Source organism: Glandiceps talaboti, chromosome 13, assembly GCF_964340395.1.
Source record: "Glandiceps talaboti chromosome 13, keGlaTala1.1, whole genome shotgun sequence".
NCBI classification, from domain to species: domain Eukaryota; kingdom Metazoa; phylum Hemichordata; class Enteropneusta; family Spengelidae; genus Glandiceps; species Glandiceps talaboti.
The window spans coordinates 19,246,445-19,268,650 of NC_135561.1; the positions used below are offsets into that span (position 1 = coordinate 19,246,445).

General features: G+C 33.9%; 1 protein-coding gene across 1 annotated transcript; it reads left to right on the plus strand.

Moving 5' to 3' along the window:
- Window positions 1-2,724: 2,724 nt before the first annotated feature.
- LOC144444739 (uncharacterized) lies at window positions 2,725-20,983 on the plus strand. The gene is made up of 21 exons (XM_078134263.1): window positions 2,725-2,844; window positions 3,043-3,282; window positions 4,233-4,370; window positions 4,904-5,014; window positions 6,593-6,715; window positions 7,943-8,032; window positions 9,000-9,110; window positions 9,399-9,500; window positions 11,392-11,511; window positions 12,198-12,296; window positions 13,300-13,407; window positions 13,677-13,790; window positions 14,253-14,348; window positions 15,611-15,724; window positions 16,690-16,785; window positions 17,019-17,126; window positions 17,817-17,915; window positions 18,273-18,386; window positions 18,771-18,884; window positions 19,872-19,979; window positions 20,612-20,983. The coding sequence occupies exons 1-21, from the start codon at window positions 2,772-2,774 to the stop codon at window positions 20,725-20,727; spliced, it is 2,394 nt and encodes a 797-aa protein (XP_077990389.1). The 5' UTR covers window positions 2,725-2,771; the 3' UTR covers window positions 20,728-20,983.
- The last annotated feature ends 1,223 nt before the right edge of the window (window positions 20,984-22,206 follow it).

The window sequence follows — 22,206 nt, forward strand, 5'->3', positions numbered from 1 at the left end:
ACTTTTAGCTCTGTGAGCATGTTACATTTTCAAAGTCCCCTAGCATAATGAACATCATCTTAATCCGATCCTGTTTATAAACAGAGTATTCCACTGAGGGAATTGGATGAGTTTGGTCAATATATAAGAATTTCACCATTTTTTGGACGTTTTAATCCCTCAGGAACAAGCTACCTGTCAAAGCCCCTGAAGATTACATATCAACCTTTGACCAAAGTCTCGAGTTGTGGTGCAACGCCATTGCGCCATTTTTACCTCCCGTAAGGGTACGGGAGGTATTAAAAGGGGAATGTCTGTCTGTGTGTCTGTCTGTCTGTCTGTCTGTCTGTCCGTCTGTGTGTCTGAGAAATTTGCATATTAATGAAATCAACTAATTAAGCAATATCTTAAGACTGCAAACTTCAATTTCAATATAATTTAGTATATTCGTTAAACATAACAACATACATTTGATCTATAAAATTTGGTGATGTACCTTACAGCGTTAACGAATAATTTTGGTAATTAGGCTATATCTTAAGAATGCATCCTTCATATTCAACATAATTTAGTACATACATTAACCATAACAAATTGTGTATGTCCTATAAAGTTAATTGATGTACCTTATAGAGTTAATGAATAATTTGCATAATTAATGAATTTTGGTAATTAGGCTATATCTTAAGACTGCATACTTCATTTCAATACACTTTAGTACATACGTTAAACATAACAGAGTGCATATCTCCTATAAAAGTTGTTGATTTTGTTTGAAGATTTAGTGAATAATTTGCATAATTAATTATTTTCGGTAATTAGGCTATATCTTAAGACTGCATACTTCAATTTCAGTACAATTTAATACATACGTTAAACATAACAGAATGCTTATCTCCTATAAAAGTTGTTGATTTTGTTTGAAGATTTAGTGAATAAGTTGCATAATTAATTATTTTCGGTAATTAGGCTATATCTTAATACTGCATACTTGAATTTAGTTCATAAGTTAACCATAACAAAGCAGATATATCCTATAAAATATTTGATATAGCTTAGTCAGTTTTAATGAAAAATTTGCATAATTAATTATTTTAGGTAACTAAGTGTTATCTTAAAAACGCAAGCTTCAAATTTCGTATAATATGATATATATGTCAACCATAATAATACGCACCTGTCCTATGAAGTTTGTTCCAGCAACTTTTACCTTTAATGAGTATTTTGAATAATGAACGATATTCAGTAATTAAACAGTATCATGCACTCTTCAAATTCCATATAATTTTGCACATACATTAACCTAAGAAAGCACGCTTGTCCAAAAACAAAACCTGTTACCATAGTTTTTTTTTTAGTTTAATGAGTTATTTGCATAATTAGTGATTCCCTTACGGGAGGCATTCAGTTTAAATCTGGTGGAAAATTGATTTCATATTCGTTCTTGTATGGACTGGGTGCATTTAAGAGCAAACATATTTTCCTCTTTCTTGGCGCCAGGGCGCATGCACATGACATCTGACCTGTACCTGCCATGCGTTTTGTATCGTTCTTATGTAAACAATCGACAACAGTGTGTTGTCATTGGAGGTACGTCATCTAAATGGCAAACGGTTATATCAGGTGTACCTCAGGGTTCCATCTCGAGTCCGCTTCTTTTTACCCCCCCGTAAGGGTACAGGAGGTATTAAAAGGGGAATGTCTGTCTGCCTGTCTGTCTGTCTGTCCGTCCTTCTGTCTGTCTGTCTGTCTGTCTGTCTGTCTGTCTGTATGTCTGTCTGTCTGTCTGTCCATGTGTGTGTCTGTGTTATCATTTTCTAAAAATCGGCAAGCTCAATTGTAATGAAATTTGGAATATATAATCTTTAGGGTAATGGCGAGACCTGATTAGGTTTTGAACCAGATCTGTTAATGTTTTAATAGAGAAATTTGCATATTAATGGAATCAACTAATTAAGCAATATCTTAAGACTGCATACTTCAATTTCAATATAATTTAGTATATTTGTTAAACATAACAACATACATTTGTCCTATAAAATTTGTTGATGTACCTTACAGTGTTAACATATAATTTGGCACATACATTAACCTAAGAAAGCACGCTTGTCCAAAAACAAAGCCTGTTACCATAGTTTTTTTAGTTTAATGAGTTATTTGCATAATTAGTGATTCCATTACGGGAGGCATTCATTTTAAATCAGGTTGGAGTTTGTCATTGATGTTCATTATTGTGAGAATGAATACTAGGTCAATAGTTGTAAACTATTCTAGTCTAGTCAAAAAAAGGGAATTTAGAAACAAATCCCACATTGACGCCAATGTCGCGTCAGCATTGTAAGGGTGTACTTCCGACACACGTGACAATATCATTATATAATTTTGTAGCCTACTGTTGTTGAAGCAGACATTGGTAAAAACGTGGGATTTGCTTTCAAGAAATATTTTGAAAAATATGTTGTAGTTTTATAAATTGACATTCTAAATGTAAATATTAATATTTTTTCATCCTGTTAAGGGGATGAGAGATCAATTAGCCATTTTGCATAGTCAATTAGTCACACTGAATGTATTTAACTTTTAATCACGCTGGAAATGACTCGTTTGAAAATGAAATTTCGGAAATTACTTTTGTAATTTGGAGAAATTGCTGAAATTTGATTAATTTGGAATATTTAAGCAACTAAGCTAATTAAACTACAAAGGGAAATTGAAAGAACGTATAAATACTGCTGTGAACAGATTCAAAAGTCATTTCAAATTTGGCTCTGACAAACTACGTATCAACGAAAATGGTTATGGTGTGGTGGTTTAGTGTGGTTATCATTTATGCCTTCTGTGGTCTCTCCCATGCCAACAGTATAGGTGAGTTATATACTTTTATGTAACAAGGCAATAGCAAGACATATAGAATGAGTCAAGCAGACCAAGTTAAGAAAGATGACAGACACAGTCAACCGAGAAGCTTCAATGAATGATACAAAATCACTGCGTCTACTGGAATACCTAATAACTATTCTGCTATCTATTAACACATTAATTTTTCTTTGTTTCTTCTGATAGGCAATAATATTGGCAAAGGCGAAGTTCCACGACATTGCCATGAGTTACGGGCAATGATAGAATCTGTACGCTATGAACATATTGACTATATATTCGCTGGCGTAGATGTTAAATGTCATAAAGACGGACGTTTTGAAAGCTTGCAATGTTCACATGGAATATGTGCATGCCTTACACCATATGGTAACATAATTGCGAGAACATTCACTCCTGCAAACAGAGATCCACCAGTCTGCAAAGGTAGGGTTTTATTGCCTGGGTCGTGATATGCAAATAGTTGATTTAACAGGTGTTTACTTTACCAAACAATCATAGTTTCATACCTGTTGCGCTGTAAATTTATTTTATAATTTGTTTTCTAAAAGTAATCTAGCCGTTTTTTCGAAAGGCAACAGTTTCACGCCCTATCCTCTGCGCTTCTGGGTGCATACAATACAGTGATTAGGAAAAATCCTTGATGGTTTCCATCTCATTACATGATAATTCTACTCCGCCAGGTGACATCAAACATTTGTCATTATGTCATCAGTCGGCCTGAAGAGGCGACGAGGATAGGACGTGAAACTGTTCGAATTCGAAACAACAGCTCGTCCAGTAGGATAGATTATAATCATATTACGTCGTTATCAACATCGTAACTTGATGATTGAGAACATGCATAGACATACATCATAGGTTTATGTAGTTACATGTATTGGTACCTTAAAACAACAATTACTATAATTTAAAAAGGCAACATTTTGAAACGAAGTAATTGTCAAATAACACCGTCACAGAATTATATGTCAATATAATGCCATTGACATAATACAGTACATTTCATGTCTATCAAAAAATATTTCAGAATAATGGGAGCGAGACGGACAGACAGATAACCAGCCAGCCAGACAGACAGACAGACAGACAGACAGACAGACAGACAGACAGACAGACAGACAGACAGACAGACAGACAGACAGACAGACAACCAAATATCCAGACAGACAGACAGACAGACAGACAGACAGACACAGACAGACAGACAGACAGACAGACAGACAGACAGACAGACAGACAGACAGAAAGGGGGAAAGGGAAATTATGACGTTATAGCTGAATCAAAATGTGTTGCAGTTCTACTACAATAGGCAATCAACATCTCAGTTTTTGGGTAGTAAAGACTTTACCGTATGTAATATGTCCCCATGTAGGTTTAAAGCCAGGGCAGTGTCCATGGAGCAGATCTGTTGATTCATGTAACATCAAGTGTATAAGTGATGCCGAGTGTCCTTCTGATCATAAATGCTGTGATACAGACTGTGGAAAGACATGTGTAGCACCCGTACAAGGTAGACACATGTTTATATTAGCAATAGTTTTCATGACATTTACATACTGAGAACGTAAGTGTATATTTAATTGACTCTTATTCAGCAGAAACAATATTGTCCAAAATAAATACGTGAAAGTGATAACTAGTAACCATAGGTACTAAATAAATGATAGAATTATTTCAAAAGTATTGTGACTGTGTGTAAACTATCAAGTTTTCATTTCTGCAAACATTTTGTTCACCACAAAAAATGTGTCCACATTATGTTGTTACAATTAATACCTATAATACGATTTTAAATACTGTGATAAAATGAATATTTTTATATAATTTGCAATTAACTAATGTAATATAAATGAGATGGAAAGATAATTTCCACTATAATTATGGTGAAGAATTATCATCAGCTATATTTTACACAGTTTACGTTTGTAATTATCCAGAAAATATAAATATTTTATAATTGATAGTAATCATATCTGTTTAATGTACATTTCTTGTAATTGTTTTTCATCTATGGTAATAAACATCGGTAATTATCATTTTCAGAATGTTATCCATCAGAATTTGCCTGTTCGGATGGCTTGACTTGTGTTCCTAAGTTTCACATTTGTGATGGATTGCGTGACTGCCCTAATGGTGAAGATGAACTTACTTGCAGTAAGTCTCACCCAATTTGTCGTTCATGACAGAATACTTGAAACTAGTAATGCAACTAGTTATGTAAGAATATGTCTAAGTAGCTAATTTACTTGAAAATCAAGATTATACATTTTTTGAAAAAATTGCCATACAGGAACTAGTTGTGAATTGATAATAATAACAACAATAATATGTCTAAGTTTTGGTGCCTATCATTAAGGATAAGGCTGGGAAAGTCACTGATAAGGGTAACTATAGACATATTGCCCTTTCATCTGTCATTTCAAAAGTGCTTGAACATGTTCTACTTAACTATATCGAGTCACATTTGTATATTTCGCTTCAAGGCTAAACACTCTACTGACCAATGTATATATCTCCTGAAGGAAGTTATCCAATCAAGTCTCATAAGAGTCCAATGTTTTTATGTTTTACGGATGCTTCTAAAGCATTCGATCGAGTTAATCACTTGTCACTTTTAAAAAGCTTTTACTAAGAGGAGTTCCTGTAATTTTTGTGCGTTAGATAGTATTTTGGTATAGATCTCAGCTAGTGTGTGTTGTATGGGGAGCTGAATTCTCCTCTACCTATACTGTTCATAATGGCGTTCGCCAAGGGGGGGGGGGGTTATCTCCACGTTTTTCTAACGTTTATATTGATGAGCTGAGCCATCGTTTGTCTTCTCATAAGGTTGGATGTCTGATTAGTAGTAGACTTTTGAATTACGTTTGATATGCCGATGATTTAAGTTTCTTCAGCCCCTCTAGCAAGGGCTTACAAAAGCTTATTCATATTTGCGAGATTTACGGTATCGAACATGATATTATCTGTAATCAGAAAACAAACAGTTTGTATGGTTGTGATGCCCAAAAACGTTAAGCTTTTAAACACCCCTGTTATTTCTTTGAATGATAATGAGTTTTGTTTTGTTGACTTGTACAAATATCTGGGTGTATTCGTTCTCAGTAGCTTCATGGATGATGATGATATTACTAGACAAATGCGATACTTTACGTACGTGGTAACTTTCTATGCAGGAATGTTGTATTTTATTCTAATCAAGTAAAGGTTAGGTTGCTCAAGTCTTTTTGTTCAAATTTATACTGTTGTCATTTGTGGTCTACTTTTAAGTTGAAAACATACAACAAAGTTCGAGTTACGTATAATAATCACTTTAGAAAAAACTTTAATTTGTCCAGGCGGTGTAGTATAAGTTCTATGTTTGTTTGTTACTCAGTTTTGTCCTTTGGTGAACTTGTCCGGAAAAGTGTTTATGATTTTGTTAAGAGAGTTTTAGATAGTAGTAATATTTATGTACAGTGTGTTTACTCATGTATGTACCATGACTCCCTCGAGTGCAGGCACTGGAAAGATATTCTTTATTGATTTATATCACTATTTGCTTTTTTTGTATTAGTTTGGTTTTTGAGGATTTTTATATGTATTTTCTTGACGATTCTTGGTGTATTTCTTTTATATGAGCCTTGAGCCTGTTTCATGTGTGTGTTGATATTTTTGCACGATACAGTACAGCAGCTGTGATTAAAAATTAATTTTAACCAAATCAATATATAATACATAAACGTTCTATTTCAGCTGAACCTCGCTTTGAATGTGAATTTGGACGAATGATACCAATGTCGAATAAATGTGATGGTTATCCCCAGTGTCTAAACAAGGCTGACGAGGGAAACTGTGAGGACCATGAAGAAAGTACATGTGAGTGATAGTAAAAGATGGTTATATAGAGTGTAATCATTGTGTCAGGATGATAGATAGATATGTAGTTGTGTAATCTTTGTACCATAGCTTAGGCTGGAGTACTCTTAAGTCAAACTGTTTACTGTTGTCTTTCATTTCACTTTTTGTTGTAGCTTTTTTTGGTTCTATTTTTAACTTTCCCCTTATTCTTGTATTGTTTGTCGTCAGTTTTCATTATTTGACTGTACATCTTGCACAACAGGGATCATTGTAAGAACAATGCTTTTGCACAGCAATGCCCGGTCTGTATAGTAGCATAAAATGTGACCCTCCCCCAAGTCCGTTGTACTAAAAATTACCCGCCCTCAAAAGCCTTTCTCTAGAACAGGACCCTCCCCCTGTTCAAATATTTCAATAAAAAATCATATGTCAAAACCTCCTCCCATAGCCCTGTGGCGTATACATACAGGATGCCCTAGGTTCGAATCCCCCTACAAACAGGGAATTTTCCACACCACGTTGATACTTTTTAAAAGCGTTCATTGTTTCCCTGTATTACCACCACATTGACTTTGTGTTTGTATTAAATCAATGCGTGTGTTTGGATCGATGTCATTGGTTGAGTTGAATGTCAGAACTCCCAAAGACTAGATTAGATTATCGCACAACTGACAATCTCAGGACATACTAGGGTTCACATCTCCACTCCACCACATTATCCCCAATATCTCACCACACTGTTCTTTCTTTAGTACTGTGAGACGTGCTCCTCTCCTCACACCACAACTAACAGTTAATTCACTACATTTCACTAATATTATTATCATAATATCACCATAACAACCCCATCAATTCGACTGCTCTTTTTAATCGACCAGCCTCGGATCGGAGTCTTAGAGATAAAATTATAATTCTTGCATTTCGACCCCCCCCCCTCACACCCTTGTAGTTAGTGAAGGCTTCCTCGATCCTAATCAGGATGTGAGAAGAACCAGACACATTTAGCATAATAGAACGTGTTTCTCATATGGTAGTTTATCATTCCGGAAAGCAATTATATTATGTGTAGCTTTAAGGAAGTTTAGTCTGCTCACTGTTCTGCGATTTACAGGACGAAGTTAGTGTCGTTTCCTTCCTATATCAGAAACATTGGTATCCCTTGAATAATTTCCAATGACAAATCAAGCTGCTTAAATAAACACATACCAGAAGACAATAATAATTAAAAGTAACTATTTCTTTTAGTTGAGTGTCCTGGACAAATAACAGTACCCAAATCTTACGTTTGTGATGGATATGCAGATTGTACAGATGGCAGTGATGAAATGGATTGTGGTAAGCGTTTTCATTTAGTTACTAATTACAAATTTTAACATTAATTATGTACTATACGACTTTTATCCCAAAACATTCAGTCATAACATTTGTTGAATGGCATCTAGAAACTTGGACACATGGATAAACAAAAGGTATTAGGTGTACGTTGTTAAACATTTTCAAAAAGTGTTCCAGCTGCAGCTTTGCGCAAAGATAAATACTAGACTCTATCATTATTATTATTATTAGACTTTATTTAAACTCGATAGACTGTTGAGCCAAAGGCTCTTCTCACACAGTGTCGAGATAAAAATATACAATATATACATTAAAAATACAAAACCATTAAAACAAATACAAGGGTGAGTAAAATGGCAAAAGCCAGAAGAACAGCCAGGCGACTACTAAACTAACTGTTTTCTAAAAGATGACATTTACATTTACGTTTAAAAGACTGAAGAGTGGAGCATGATTTGATATCAATACTTAAATCATTCCAGGTTTTAACACAATTATATAAAAAACTCTTCCTAAAAAACTGCGTTCTATGTTTTGGGATGTAAAGTTCATCTCTATCTGCTGCACGTGTGTTACGAGTGTGCACTTCTCGAATGCCTCTAAAATCATGCAGATAATTTGGAGCCAGGCTATTCTGGACTTTGTACATTAAAACAGCTTCATTGTAAATGATACGTTTTCTGAAAGGAAGCCATTGAAGAGATTCAAATAAAACAGTACTAGGTGTATTAAAATTAGTGTCTAAAAGCACTCTTGCAACAGCTTTCTGAAGTCCTTCAATGCGGAGTAAAAGCGCGTTTGAACAATGGCCCCATATGTTAGAACAGTAGTCAAAGTGGGGTAGTATAAAACATTTAATATTTAGCATAAATTATCCATAAGATAATTAAGATCAGCGTTTTCCCTTGTAATTCAAGTATAGCTTCTCAATAATAATTCATTTAATTCATTGTTTGCCCTCTTAAAGCCTGTGATAAACCAATGCAAAGTAAATGTGCTAATGGTAGATGTACGTGGGAACATAGTATCTGTGACGGTTACAACAACTGTGGTGACTGGAGTGATGAAGATGGCTGTGGTGAGTTTATGAGAAGAAGAAAAAAACTGTTTTAAAGAAAAGTGTCAAACTTATTTCTGTCCAATACAAGTTGTACTGACTACGACTATATTATCAACTTGCATAATTATGCTTTATCATTGTTGGTGATAAAATGGTACCTCAGTAATGTGTGTGTATGTGTGTGTGACAGTATATGTTTGTGTATTTCATAGCAATTATTTTCTAACAGCCATTCTGTTGTTAATCTGAACTCTTGATGCAAAGTCAAATGTGCAACTGTTAATTAAATTTAGTTTGATGTTACAGTATTAATACCCTGTGACAATGGAGTTTTGATAACAGAGAAAGATCTTTGTAATGGGGGTAATGATTGTGGAGATAACTCAGATGAAGTTGACTGTGACAGAGGTAAGTATGACATTACAGTACGTCCTTGGTCGTGATGACGTTGGTACTTTCAAAACACAACCATGGTGTGTATTATATAATTGATATAATTATGTACACATAGTGCTACAAGGAATGGCACATACGCCAAAATGTTCTAACCGTAAGATGCGATATCATTGTTTTGGGTCTTTTTGGCACCTTGATATCAATCAAATGCTTATTCTCTATTATAGACTTCCTATCACTCTTGTTCAATGAAAAGTCCTCGTCATTTGGCCGTTGTTATACGCGAGGTCCTAGTTGGCAGACATTTATGTTTGTCCTTCGAATACATATATACTCGGCGATGGTTCACTGCTTTCATTATACATTCGGTTTGCTATGGGAGAGGGATCAGTATCGTAAGCGTTTGGAATACTCAGTCAGATGTATCCCGTTGCCATTGTTAGATGAATTACACTAACTCACAGTTGTTGCTAAGGTGGTGCTATTGGTTGCTATATGTGTTTGTTAACATTTAAGATGACTGCACTACATCAGTTGCTAAGGGAATGATGTTGTTATGCTGTCAGTTTTAGAAATTGACAGTTATCAATACTTGTATATTAAAAGATACACACAATACTGTTTGACGTGTAGCAAAAGGGATTGTTTTGAATGTCTTTGAATGTCTTTCGAAAGTTCATGCACACAACTTGTTATATTTGTGAAATGCATTATAAATATTAATTACATCTGTTAAGGGCTTGGTCATAATTATTCGCGATAGTTGTGTTTATTTTATGGAAGTTATTTTCTTTACAGCTAATATATAATTCGTTTGTTCCTAAGGGCATGGTTATATATGCAATACCACGTGACCAATCGAAACTTGTTTGCAAATGTCAATTATTTACTCATAGTCTAAGAAGTGACGTGACTGGCATTTCAATTCCAAGTCAATCTGAGGGTTTATTATCAGTTAGGGGCAATCTTGTCTTTTAAACATCAAGATTAATATATACATACATATATATATATATATATATATATATATATATATATATATATATATATATATATATATATATATATATATATATATATATCGTATATCGTGGCAGATATCGTATGTTACTCCGATATTCGGCCGCACGAACTTGAATTTCTATCACTTTCCATCACTCCATGATCCATACGAGTACTTTAGTACGCTGTTCGTTGTTCACACTACATTCACAGTCTTTAGATATTTCTGACGGAGATCTTCCTTCCAGGATAGCAGTCTTGACCACTCAGTTCTTCAACAATCTCTGCCAATATCTCGAAGTGTATCCTTTTATATGGGAACTTGACACCTGACCAAAACATTAGTAATAATATTGACTTACAATCCACGAACGTTAATTTCCACCTGGGCTAACGAAGGCGCTCTCAAATGTGACCTGCATCGCGTGTAACAATGTCCGTATCGATTTAAGTATGTATGTCCGCTCGACCAAGTCCTCTCTCTCGACCAAGCGCATCAAACTAATTATAAATTATTAAATTTACAAAATATTGGAATCATAACTATATATGACATTACAGTAGTATAAATATATATATATATATATATATATATATATATATATATATATATATATATATATATATATATATTTATATATATATATGTATGTATGTATAATTATGTATATTAATTGTTATTACTGGGAAACATTTACTACATTATCGGGTTGATTCGTTATTGATTGGTTATTCTGTGATCGGTTGTAGCAGCTAGGACAACTGGTTTTAAAATTGCTTTTATATAATAAACATTTTCATCTTTTGTCAAAGAGGGCGGTGTGCACAACATTCATACGATTTGTTACAGTCTTTTATATAGAAAGTTTTCAATTTACATTTCTTTATATGTTTCTTTTAGAAAATGTACACTGTCAGGATACCTTCACAGCACGATGCGATAGTGGAGAATGCATTCATTTGTTTGACTTCTGTAATAATCACAATGACTGTCCTGATCAAAGTGATGAAGAAAATTGCCGTGAGTGCATATATTGTGTTTACAATTTATTTTTCAAAGTTTCACGTTCTATTTTCTTGCTAAAGCCATGATAAAGCGCTAAAGCCATGATAAACGGTCGTCCAGGTCACCTGTGCATGCCAGGGAGTACCACTCCAAGAAATGTTTACAAGAAATAATGGACAGAAAGATGAGCAAATTGAATTTTAGTGTCCAACTCATATTTGTAAATACCCCAAACGCATGTGCAACAGAATAGGCACAGTAAACAATTAACGCCTGCTGTGGTTTAACAGCTTGGTGGTTTGGCATTCATGATCATTTAATGACGTAACGTACTATTAGGTATATGCAAATAGCATCGGAATTCGCCAATATGGGCTAATATTCACCAATATTCAAAACATCAACTGTACAGAATACCATTGCCATGTATTTGTGGGTCTAATAAACACACTTAAGATGAGACAAAATTCATTTGCACTTCATAATATAGCCATAGCGAATAGCTTATAGAAAAGATAATTGCCTGTAGTTGTCCATAGATACCAGCATATTGCTGTGTTTTATATAAACTATACTACTTTATCAGCGACATTAAATGTATTGTAATGATGTGTTAAACAAGTGTTTGTGTAGGAAAGTGACTGGGCTTGGCTTAGATATGTTTTGATGATCGTCTTTATTTTTCAAATTTCTGATTAAAGCTTGTGAACTTGATTGTGGTGATGGATCATGTGTACCTGCTTGGTCACGTTGTGATGGCTACCCTCAATGTGAAAATGGAGCTGATGAATTGGACTGTCGTAAGTGATTATTCATCTAAACTGCTGTACACTGTAATTATAACTTTGGATATTTTCTTAATAGTAAACTTACATACCGTTAAAATATATTCTCACTCTAACTGTATTCAGTTTATTCAGCTAAAAATAAAATGATGGTACCAGCTCCAAAATGAACTCACTTTCACTAGCAAATTCAGAAGAACTACATGAATTGAAGCCGGATTTTCAAATATGTCAGAATACATTAGAAATTATCTTTCAGCTAAAACCTTTGAGTACCAAAATGTATTACGTTTGAAACCAGGCTTTACTATATTAAGCTGTTTAAAATATGTTTATATTGATGTATACTACTCTTCCTGTTGTCCCCTTTGTTCACACCATGTCTTTTATCGATAACAGGAGACAGACTTGATTAGCAAGTAGCTATTTTTCTGGTCTCCTTTTTACTTACCTCAAAAAATGTATTATTTATTTTGTCTACAAATGTAAATTTAATAAGTAGGTAATAAAGAAGATATATAAGACACCGTGTGATGTATTTCAGTGAACAGGGCCGTTTTAACACAATCAAAATGTTGCTAGCCATCTCAATGGAACAGTACATCAATTAGTAAACCACTTCTGAATAGTACATCCACACGTGCTGCCATGCATGTCTATGGCTTTGAATTTAGTTTAGTTTAGCGTATCAGTATGAGTATGTCTATTGCATTTCAGGGCCTCCGGTCCCTTTGCAAGGACTTACACTTCAAAATTTACAAATAAATAAGAACTTAAAGGTTAATATAAGTTACAGAGAATTTCTTTTCGTGTCTGAAAAGCTTTATAAAGTAAATTACATAGTTTTCGTAAAGTACTTTCTTCTGTGGAACATAATAAACGCTGAAATTTACATAAGTTTGGATGTATAAAAATATCTTCAGAAATATACATAGATCTAATAATAATAAGCGGGACATTCTAAAAGAAAATGAAACAAGTAGCATCTCTACTTTCCTTTCCATTGATATCTTACTAGCTTGTGAGGAACCAAGGGTTGATTGTGGTGATGGCCATTGCGTTAATGAATATTCTCGTTGCGATGGTTACAAAGATTGTGAAAGTGGGACCGACGAAATGAACTGTCGTAAGTTAATGATCTTCTTTTCATTAATTCTTGCGAACTTTGTAAATATTATTGAGCCAGAAAAAATCAAAAGTAATAGTTAACCAGAGGTCTTGGTATTGACTTTGTTTAGAGGAGATAATTCAATTGATTTATTTGGGAATAACTATAGCAGTAAATTATTTGATAGGTAAATGACGCCATTATTACAAGTGAACAATTAATTTTGAATTCCTATAAGGTATACGATATGTTACACCTTTATTTTGACGATTTATTTGAATGTCTAGCTTGTAATGAAGAAGACGGGAAATTCATATGTGACAATGGAGTTTGTATCGGTGATTATTATAAGTGTGATATCGAAGATAATTGTGGTGATATGAGCGATGAAAACAATTGTGGTAAGTGACATTAGTAAGTTTTCACATGTCAATTGATAAGCCCTCATTTTGAATTTCAAAACGCATTTCAATTAACATAGTGTACTTTGTTCAAGATTAATCAAACCATTACCCGTTAAAGTCAAGACAAATTACCTTCAATATTAACTCTACAAAATATTGATGTCAGGAGTCATAATAATTTCTATAATAAGCCAATAATACTTGTTTATACTCTGTTGGAAACAAAACATTGGAAACAAGCCCCTGAATCCCCAAAGATCCTTTACCATTTTTAAACGACCAGAAGAGAACTTTTAAATGGCAAGTTTCGAGACATTTGTGTACTTTGATTTTCTAAGTGCATTCTGGAAAATAGAGCCGTATTACTGAAAAATGAATAGCTCTTCTATAATATTTGACTTAACAACATGCATACATTAAGAAATGAACTTAGGGAGTTTTTTGTTTTCATCACCATAGATCATTTTGTTTGTGACAATGGGCAGCTAACCTATGGTAGCTATCGCTGCGATGGTGGCAATGATTGCGATGATGGAAGCGATGAAAAGGACTGCCGTAAGTGTTGTTTTAAAATCAACCTCACAAGTATTTATCACAATGCAAAATTAGTTCTATTACGATTGATGCAAAACCACCCCTGGATCAACGAAAATCTTATCAACATTACTGCATTTTGCCATTTGACAAGACAGAATTTGGAGTACAATTGCTACATTTTAATGCATTGACATTTCTTTAGAGGTTCTACTTTCACAATGTACATAACGTAGAGACGATCCGTTAAGAAATATCAGCTTAAGATTAGAAAATGTAACAATGTTGCCAAGATTCTTTTCATTACTAGACAATAAAATAAAGTTGTGTTGATGAGACATTTTATCGAGTCAGGCAACTTTCGTGAAGTCAACCTGTTTCAATTGTATATTAGAAACCTATAAAGAAAGGGTCATAAATTGAGCAAATGTACAGCAATTCTCTTGTATGGGGTGGGGTTCTGAAGTGTGTTCTCTATATGTGTATGTATATATATATGTGTGTGTGTGTGTGTGTGTGTGTGTGTGTGTGTGTGTGTGTGTCACATAAACTATAAAAAAAACAGCAGGCGCAGTGTGTTCAGATGTTGCAGAGGTCAAATCATGCACATTATTGAATATGAATTGGTTTGATTTTACTTGATTAGATATTTTTGCGGTTGAATAAAACTTATTCTTCTGTACTTCTTTCCTGGCTAGTCTTCAATCCCAATTAATATTCTTTCTTCGTTAATTGTCCCTTTTTCTATTCATACCTGTATCTACTTGAACACATGTCTCAACTTATAACTACCAATGTCTAAGTTACAGTTATCCTTTTGTTTTCGTCGGAACTTTTGGAAGATAATCACACCAAATAAGACACAATAGTATACTGGTTTAGAGATAAAGTCAGTTTTATTCAAATCAAAATCTTCTATAACATGTTTGCTCGCCCTGTGGGAATTAATATTGAACAAGACCAGATGAACTCATTAAATAATCAAGTGAATTATCAACATGTAATTTCGAATATAACTAAAATTGGACTATTTTCTCGAATAATGTGTGTGTGTGTGTGTGTGTGTGTGTGTGTGTGTGTGTGTGTGTGTGTGTGTGTGTGTGTGTGTGTGGTGCTTTCTTAGGGATTACTAAACGATTGTTATAAACAGCACAGTTTGCATACGTACCCTTGTCCTTGCACCCTTATTTCAAACTCTTGATTATGCACGACATGTGAAGTGTTTCAAAATTTGTCTCTATGGAATGGAACTGATTTTTTTGTAATTTGGTTCAATATTGCAGCATGCGATCGTTATGAATTTGAATGTGGTGATGGAACCTGTATTGGTAGTTACTATCGTTGTGATGGTAGTAATGACTGTGAAGATGGCTCGGATGAAGACACAAACTTATGTGGTGAGTTTGAGGAAACTAAAAATACCTTGTAATACATATTTCACAGGTGAATTTGGAGCAGTTCCCAGTTCTTTAAATTCATGAAGTTGTTTCTGAGTTAATATTTCGTTTTCTTTAAATATTCACTTTGCTATATTGACCACCACCACCACCATCATCATCACCACCACCACCAACAATAATATTTCTACACAATTAGCAATCATTTATCATGCTTTGAGGACAGAAAGGACGTTTACAACGATCCTACATTGCACGACCTCTCTTAAATAGAATTGTTTAGAAGAGGCCTGTTGTACATTGGGTCAATGCATTAGAATTAAGATATTTCTAACAATTGTCTCAAGATAGTTAGTAATACCCAAACCTAAGAAATGCAGTCATGTCGAACATGTACAGTGATCTTCATTTCGTGTAGTTCTAGGCCATCGGCTCTTAATACAATATTTAGCAAAAATTAGATATTTGACAAGTAAAAAACATAGATATGTATAAGACTCAATACTATCACACATTTTCTTGCAGAGTTTAATTGCATGAAATATGTAAAAAGCTTACCTTTTTATAATATAAATACCATGAGATGTCACTGAATCAATGAATTTACGTTCAATAGGTAGCTCAAAATAAACTCTTTGAATAATCTTTGTTCTGAAGCGTTCAAGAAAAGATGAAACAACTAGAAAATATCCGTCTTCCACCTAAGCTAAGTCACACAGCAAGCAAAGCATACTCCCAACGTTGTTCTTTCTATACGAAAGGTAATGTGAAGAGCGACGAAAAGGTGAAAACCAGTAACAAATGAATCGGTATTTTCAAAACGTACAGCATTTCAGTTTATACAGTATGTCGATAGCTTATCCAGTGAGCAAACCTCACTATGCCAAGTTTAGCGATGTTGAATCAGCTTCAATCGTCTTCCCATTAACGAAATAATTGTGTTTACCCATTTCTTTTGTTACTAGATGGCTTTACATGTGATAATGGTGAAAGCGTCTACTGGGCTTCTGAATGTGATGGTTACTTCAATTGTGGCGATAATTCCGACGAAATACATTGCGGTTAGTGATTAAAGAGAGAAAATATCTTTGTATTCCTATGCCTTGTAGGAATCGATGGTTTTGTATTTATATATTCTTTGTTCCTATCAAAGCTATTGTAAATGTGGAAGATTACTTGTCCTTTTGGGTGAAGTGAGTAAGGATCAAGAAATTCCTGATTTGTATATTTTATGTACGTTGTATTCATTATCATGAATGTCTTTATTATTGCTTGACTTATCATATTTTGTCAGATTGTGATGAATATCAATTCAAATGTGATAGTGGTCTTTGTACTTCGACGTACAACAGGTGTGATAAGTGGGACGATTGTGGTGATAACAGTGATGAAAATGACTGTGGTAAGAAAGTGAACTTTACTGTTAGTGATAAAATATTTCAAAGTAGTAATATGGATAAAAAGTTGGTATCTATTGCAATAAAGACAGACATTCGCTATGTCATTTCCAGTGCATGTGTCCGTCTGTTCCCTACTTCGGTGTCCATGATTACTATATATACTTTCATTTATTTGAATATTCTTTCAATGTCTATCTCTGCCTCATTTTGGTGTTTGTGATTACTTTTGTTTACACAGTTTGTTTACAGACCATTTCCTGTTCGTACCATTGCAAACTTTTAAAAACAATTGTTTGAATGTTGTAATTAGACTTGGTCTATCAAGTACAAATATATCTTAAACAAATACATATTTCTCGTCAACAATGCCAATTTAACTTATTTTCCAGAGAACTTTTCAGTTCACTTTTCAGTAGACCATAAATTATGATAGAATATTGGACTATGCAGATTAGCACATATAGAAGACATGTGATATTTGTATATCCTAATGAGTGTAATAAACAAAAGAATAATGAAGAAATGAAAAGATTTCAGTTGAATTAATAGAGATTTAATTATTGTACTGATGTAGCAATTATAGATTACATTAACATTTCAACTGTAATGTGGGAAGTTTTAATTTCTATGCATTCAGTAGCTCTCTTAATACACACAAAAACTATACAATCGTATCATTATCATATTCATAGAATGGTATGTATGTGATGATGGCGAGAAATTGAGTCCAGGGGATCATTCGTGTAATGGATATTTTAATTGTGGAGACCACAGTGATGAAGTCGGTTGTCGTAAGTATTCCTATCTCCTATGATTATAATATGATAATGTTGTACACGATGTAAAAAATAAATAATAATGCCATTAAGGATTTTAGACGTGTTTACAATTCACACCCAAAATCTTGCATTTTCATTCGTCAGAAGTTAGATGTTCTCCATTGAACCTTTCCAACATCATAGAGTCTGAAAAAATAACCTCCATCACATTTCAATTCACTTTATTGAAGATAGACATTCTTACAACTTGCTTTAACACGACTAAATCATATATAAACATTCTGCAGTTAATGCATTTGCCAGTGTTACACATTCACCTTCATTGATGTAATTAATGAATGGTTTTACTCCCCTTCTTACACGTACCAGCATGTGAGGCAACTGATAGCAAATGGCGATGTGACAATGGACTATGTATATATGACTACCAAAAATGTAGCGGTTACGATGATTGCGGTGATAATTCAGATGAAAAGGACTGTGGTGAGAAAATATATGCAGTCGATTTAATTATTGATAACAATAATATAACCTATTTGAATAAATCACAATTACACGACGTGTACCGCTTTTCCGTGGATTTCCCTGGGTAATATGTTTCTATACTTACACAATGAATAACGTAGATGTTACTTTCCGCCATATTGTCGTAGATGTTACTATCCTATAGCATATATATATCTAGGAATGCAATAATGAAGGATATGCACTCCTTAAGTACCTACAACAATTTTTTGATGAAAATGATACTTTTTCATAAAATTATTTCACCATAAGTCAGAAATTATAAAGTATAATTCTCCTTGTTCAGAGCATGAATAACAACAACTTTTTGTAACCTATATTTATTTGATGTTTTTTGTTCAGAGAAATACAGCTGCAAAGATGGGGAGGAAATCGTTATTTCTCCAGAAAACGTAAGGGGGATAGAATGTGACGGTAATGCAGATTGCACGGACATGAGTGATGAACTGAACTGTGGTAGGATATTTTTAGATTCGCACTTTCAGTTACGCTTTTATATTTTACATGGTACACTCACAACATATGTCTGAATATCAAATCAATAATATATTCATAACACTTCTAAATTACCTGAAAAAGATATTTTAATATTGCAATGACTATAGTAGTTGATTTATATAATCTCATTCTCGAATTTAACTTTAATTTAATTTAATTCACGACGCACGCACGAGTGACTTCAGACAATTGTCCCAAATTTTCGGAAGTTGATAACATCCTCCATCACGATTCATATACACGGTTGTAATGTCCGAATGTGAATAGTTTCCTTAATCCCTCTAGCTCTCCTAATCCAATCCTGAATATTTGCAAAGATGAGTTTTCATCATACAATATCTTTCTCATTATTTAAAATTATCACGTAATAAATACAAATATCTAACAACAAATAAATAAACAGACAGACAGACAGACAGACAGACAGACAGACATACAGACAGACAGACAGACAGACAGACAGACAGACAGACAGACAGACAGACAGACAGACAGACAGATAGATAGATAGATAGATAGATAGATAGATAGATAGATAGATAGATAGATAGATGGATAAAATAAAGAATGATTGAATGCCTACCTACCTAACTCTATACATACATACATACATACATACATACATACATACATACATACATACATACATACATACAGCATGACGCCATAGCAATTGTAAATTGATGATGTCAATCCTCAAGATATATTTGTTTCGCATACCTTTCTTATCATATCACTTTCACATACCTTAAGTTTCTTATTTTATAGTTTCTTTTGAAAACAATGAATAACAAACACGAACTTGGTGTGTTTTGTTGATAAACGTCAGCTAAGCAACAATAAAAAACTATTTCTCCTTTCATTTGAACGAATGTTTGCCAAATAGGTATCTCTTTACATTTCCGCTTTCCTGTTCGTGTAATATAACGTCACTTTTTATTGTAGAATGTCGAGCCTACCAATTTCCATGTGCCAACACCAGATGTGTTGATGGTTATGAACGTTGTAATGGTTATGATGGTTGTGGAGACATGTCTGATGAGGCTGATTGTGGTACGTTCATATTTGTTTTAAACTTCTCAGGGATTTGACATTTCCATTCTTGTACGTTTCAAACCCATGGAAGGACTTGTTTTCATTAGAAACTGGTCAGTTTCCTCGGCCAACGGGGGTTAATGGCTTGATAGGGACTCACCTTATTTTTAAAAATCAGAAGTGTGGTGATAGGTAGGTCAAATTGTTTTTATTTTTACAGGGAGTGGGGTTACTGTCATTTGATTTTTTTACAGGGAGTGGGGTTACTGTCATTTTGATGAACAGACGGAACGATTCTATGTATCCCTGCTCTTCGCAATTGTTTTACATATGTCAGTAATTATTACAAATGTCGGTTGAACACTGCTAAAACTCACCTAGAAAATAACCAGTCCCTATGAAGCATACCAATCTGCTTTATGGGAAATAATACTTCGTTTCCATACACATTCAATTGTGGTTCCGTCCACTGTACGTGTATGACCATCCGACTTCTCTAAATAACGCTTGTTGTCACCGATATAAGTAATCAATCAATCACCAAGTTAATTTAAAATTATAAACCTATCCAATTTTAATAATATTTCATAAACTTAAATTGTGTTCAATATGACATTATTGACATATTTCTTCCATACGTTTCTCTGTAGTTTGTTCGGAGGCACAGTTCAAATGTGACAACGGCAAGTGTACAACAGCCAGCTATGTTTGCGATGGTTATGATGACTGTGGTGATAATTCTGATGAACAGAATTGTCAAGATTAGACAGATGTCAATAAATCAATCACAATGCATATTTTTGACGTGTCTTTAGAAGTAGATAATTTAGTAAAGAATCATATTTAATAATATCCTTATATCAATTCAATGTACATGATACGAAAGCATTGCAGAATATGTCTATGTAGTTCTCTGCATGTATTTGCATGTACATGTGTTATGCTAAAATTGTTTGATTTGATTATCAATGTTTCCCTATTAGAGGAATGCATCCTTTCAATATGGTAAAGCTAGGTGTGAATAAAACCACTCTCGAATTGTTCTGAAAGGTTTTGTTTCGAGTAATTTATTTATTTATTTATTTATTTATTTATGTTAAATAATCCCTGCAAAGTGTCTCTCGATGTGTATCAATTTGACTCAAGGTCACGGCTTACCTACAGATACAGCGAAAGACAGACAGGCAGGCAGACAGACAGACAGACAGTCTCGTTAACTCGCTCACTCACTCACTCACTCACTCACTCACTCACTCACTCACTGATTGCTTGATAGACGGATTTTGAGTGTTTCAGAATTTGTTCAAAGTTTTCTTACCATTTAGCGCTAGCATGGTCCTACATTTTGGGAAAAGTTGTGCATAAAAATAGTTACCATAAAGAACTATTTTCCAATCCCGTCAGTGTCTCCAAATTTCCAACGTGCACGTGTATCAAGCCGATATTTTTACAAATACAGTCCCCAAAGTGCAATAAGTTCACAAATTCTGGTGTCTGTCCTCAATATTCGTAATACTGTAGTCAACATAGAAGATAAAAAAAATCAGTAATACTCTCTTAAATGGTAGTTTCATATGTGTACTTTTAGCTCTGTGAGCATGTTACATTGTCAAAGTCACCTAGCATAATGAACATCATCTTAATCCGACCCTGTTTATAAACAGAGTATTCCACTGAGGGAATTGGACGAGTTTGGTCAATATATAAGAATTTCACCATTTTTTGGACATTTTAATCCCTCAGGAACAAGCTACCTGTCAAAGCCCCTGAAGATTACATATCAACCTTTGACCAAAGTCTCGAGTTGTGGTGCAACGCCATTGCGCCATTTTTACCTCCCGTAAGGGTACGGGAGGTATTAAAAGGGGAATGTCTGTCTGTGTGTCTGTCTGTCTGTCTGTCTGTCTGTCCGTCTGTGTGTCTGAGAAATTTGCATATTAATGAAATCAACTAATTAAGCAATATCTTAAGACTGCAAACTTCAATTTCAATATAATTTAGTATATTCGTTAAACATAACAACATACATTTGATCTATAAAATTTGGTGATGTACCTTACAGCGTTAACGAATAATTTGCATAATTAATTATTTTTGGTAATTAGGCTATATCTTAAGAATGCATCCTTCATATTCAACATAATTTAGTACATACATTAACCATAACAAATTGTGTATGTCCTATAAAGTTAGTTGATGTACCTTATAGTGTTAATGAATAATTTGCATAATTAATGCATTTTGG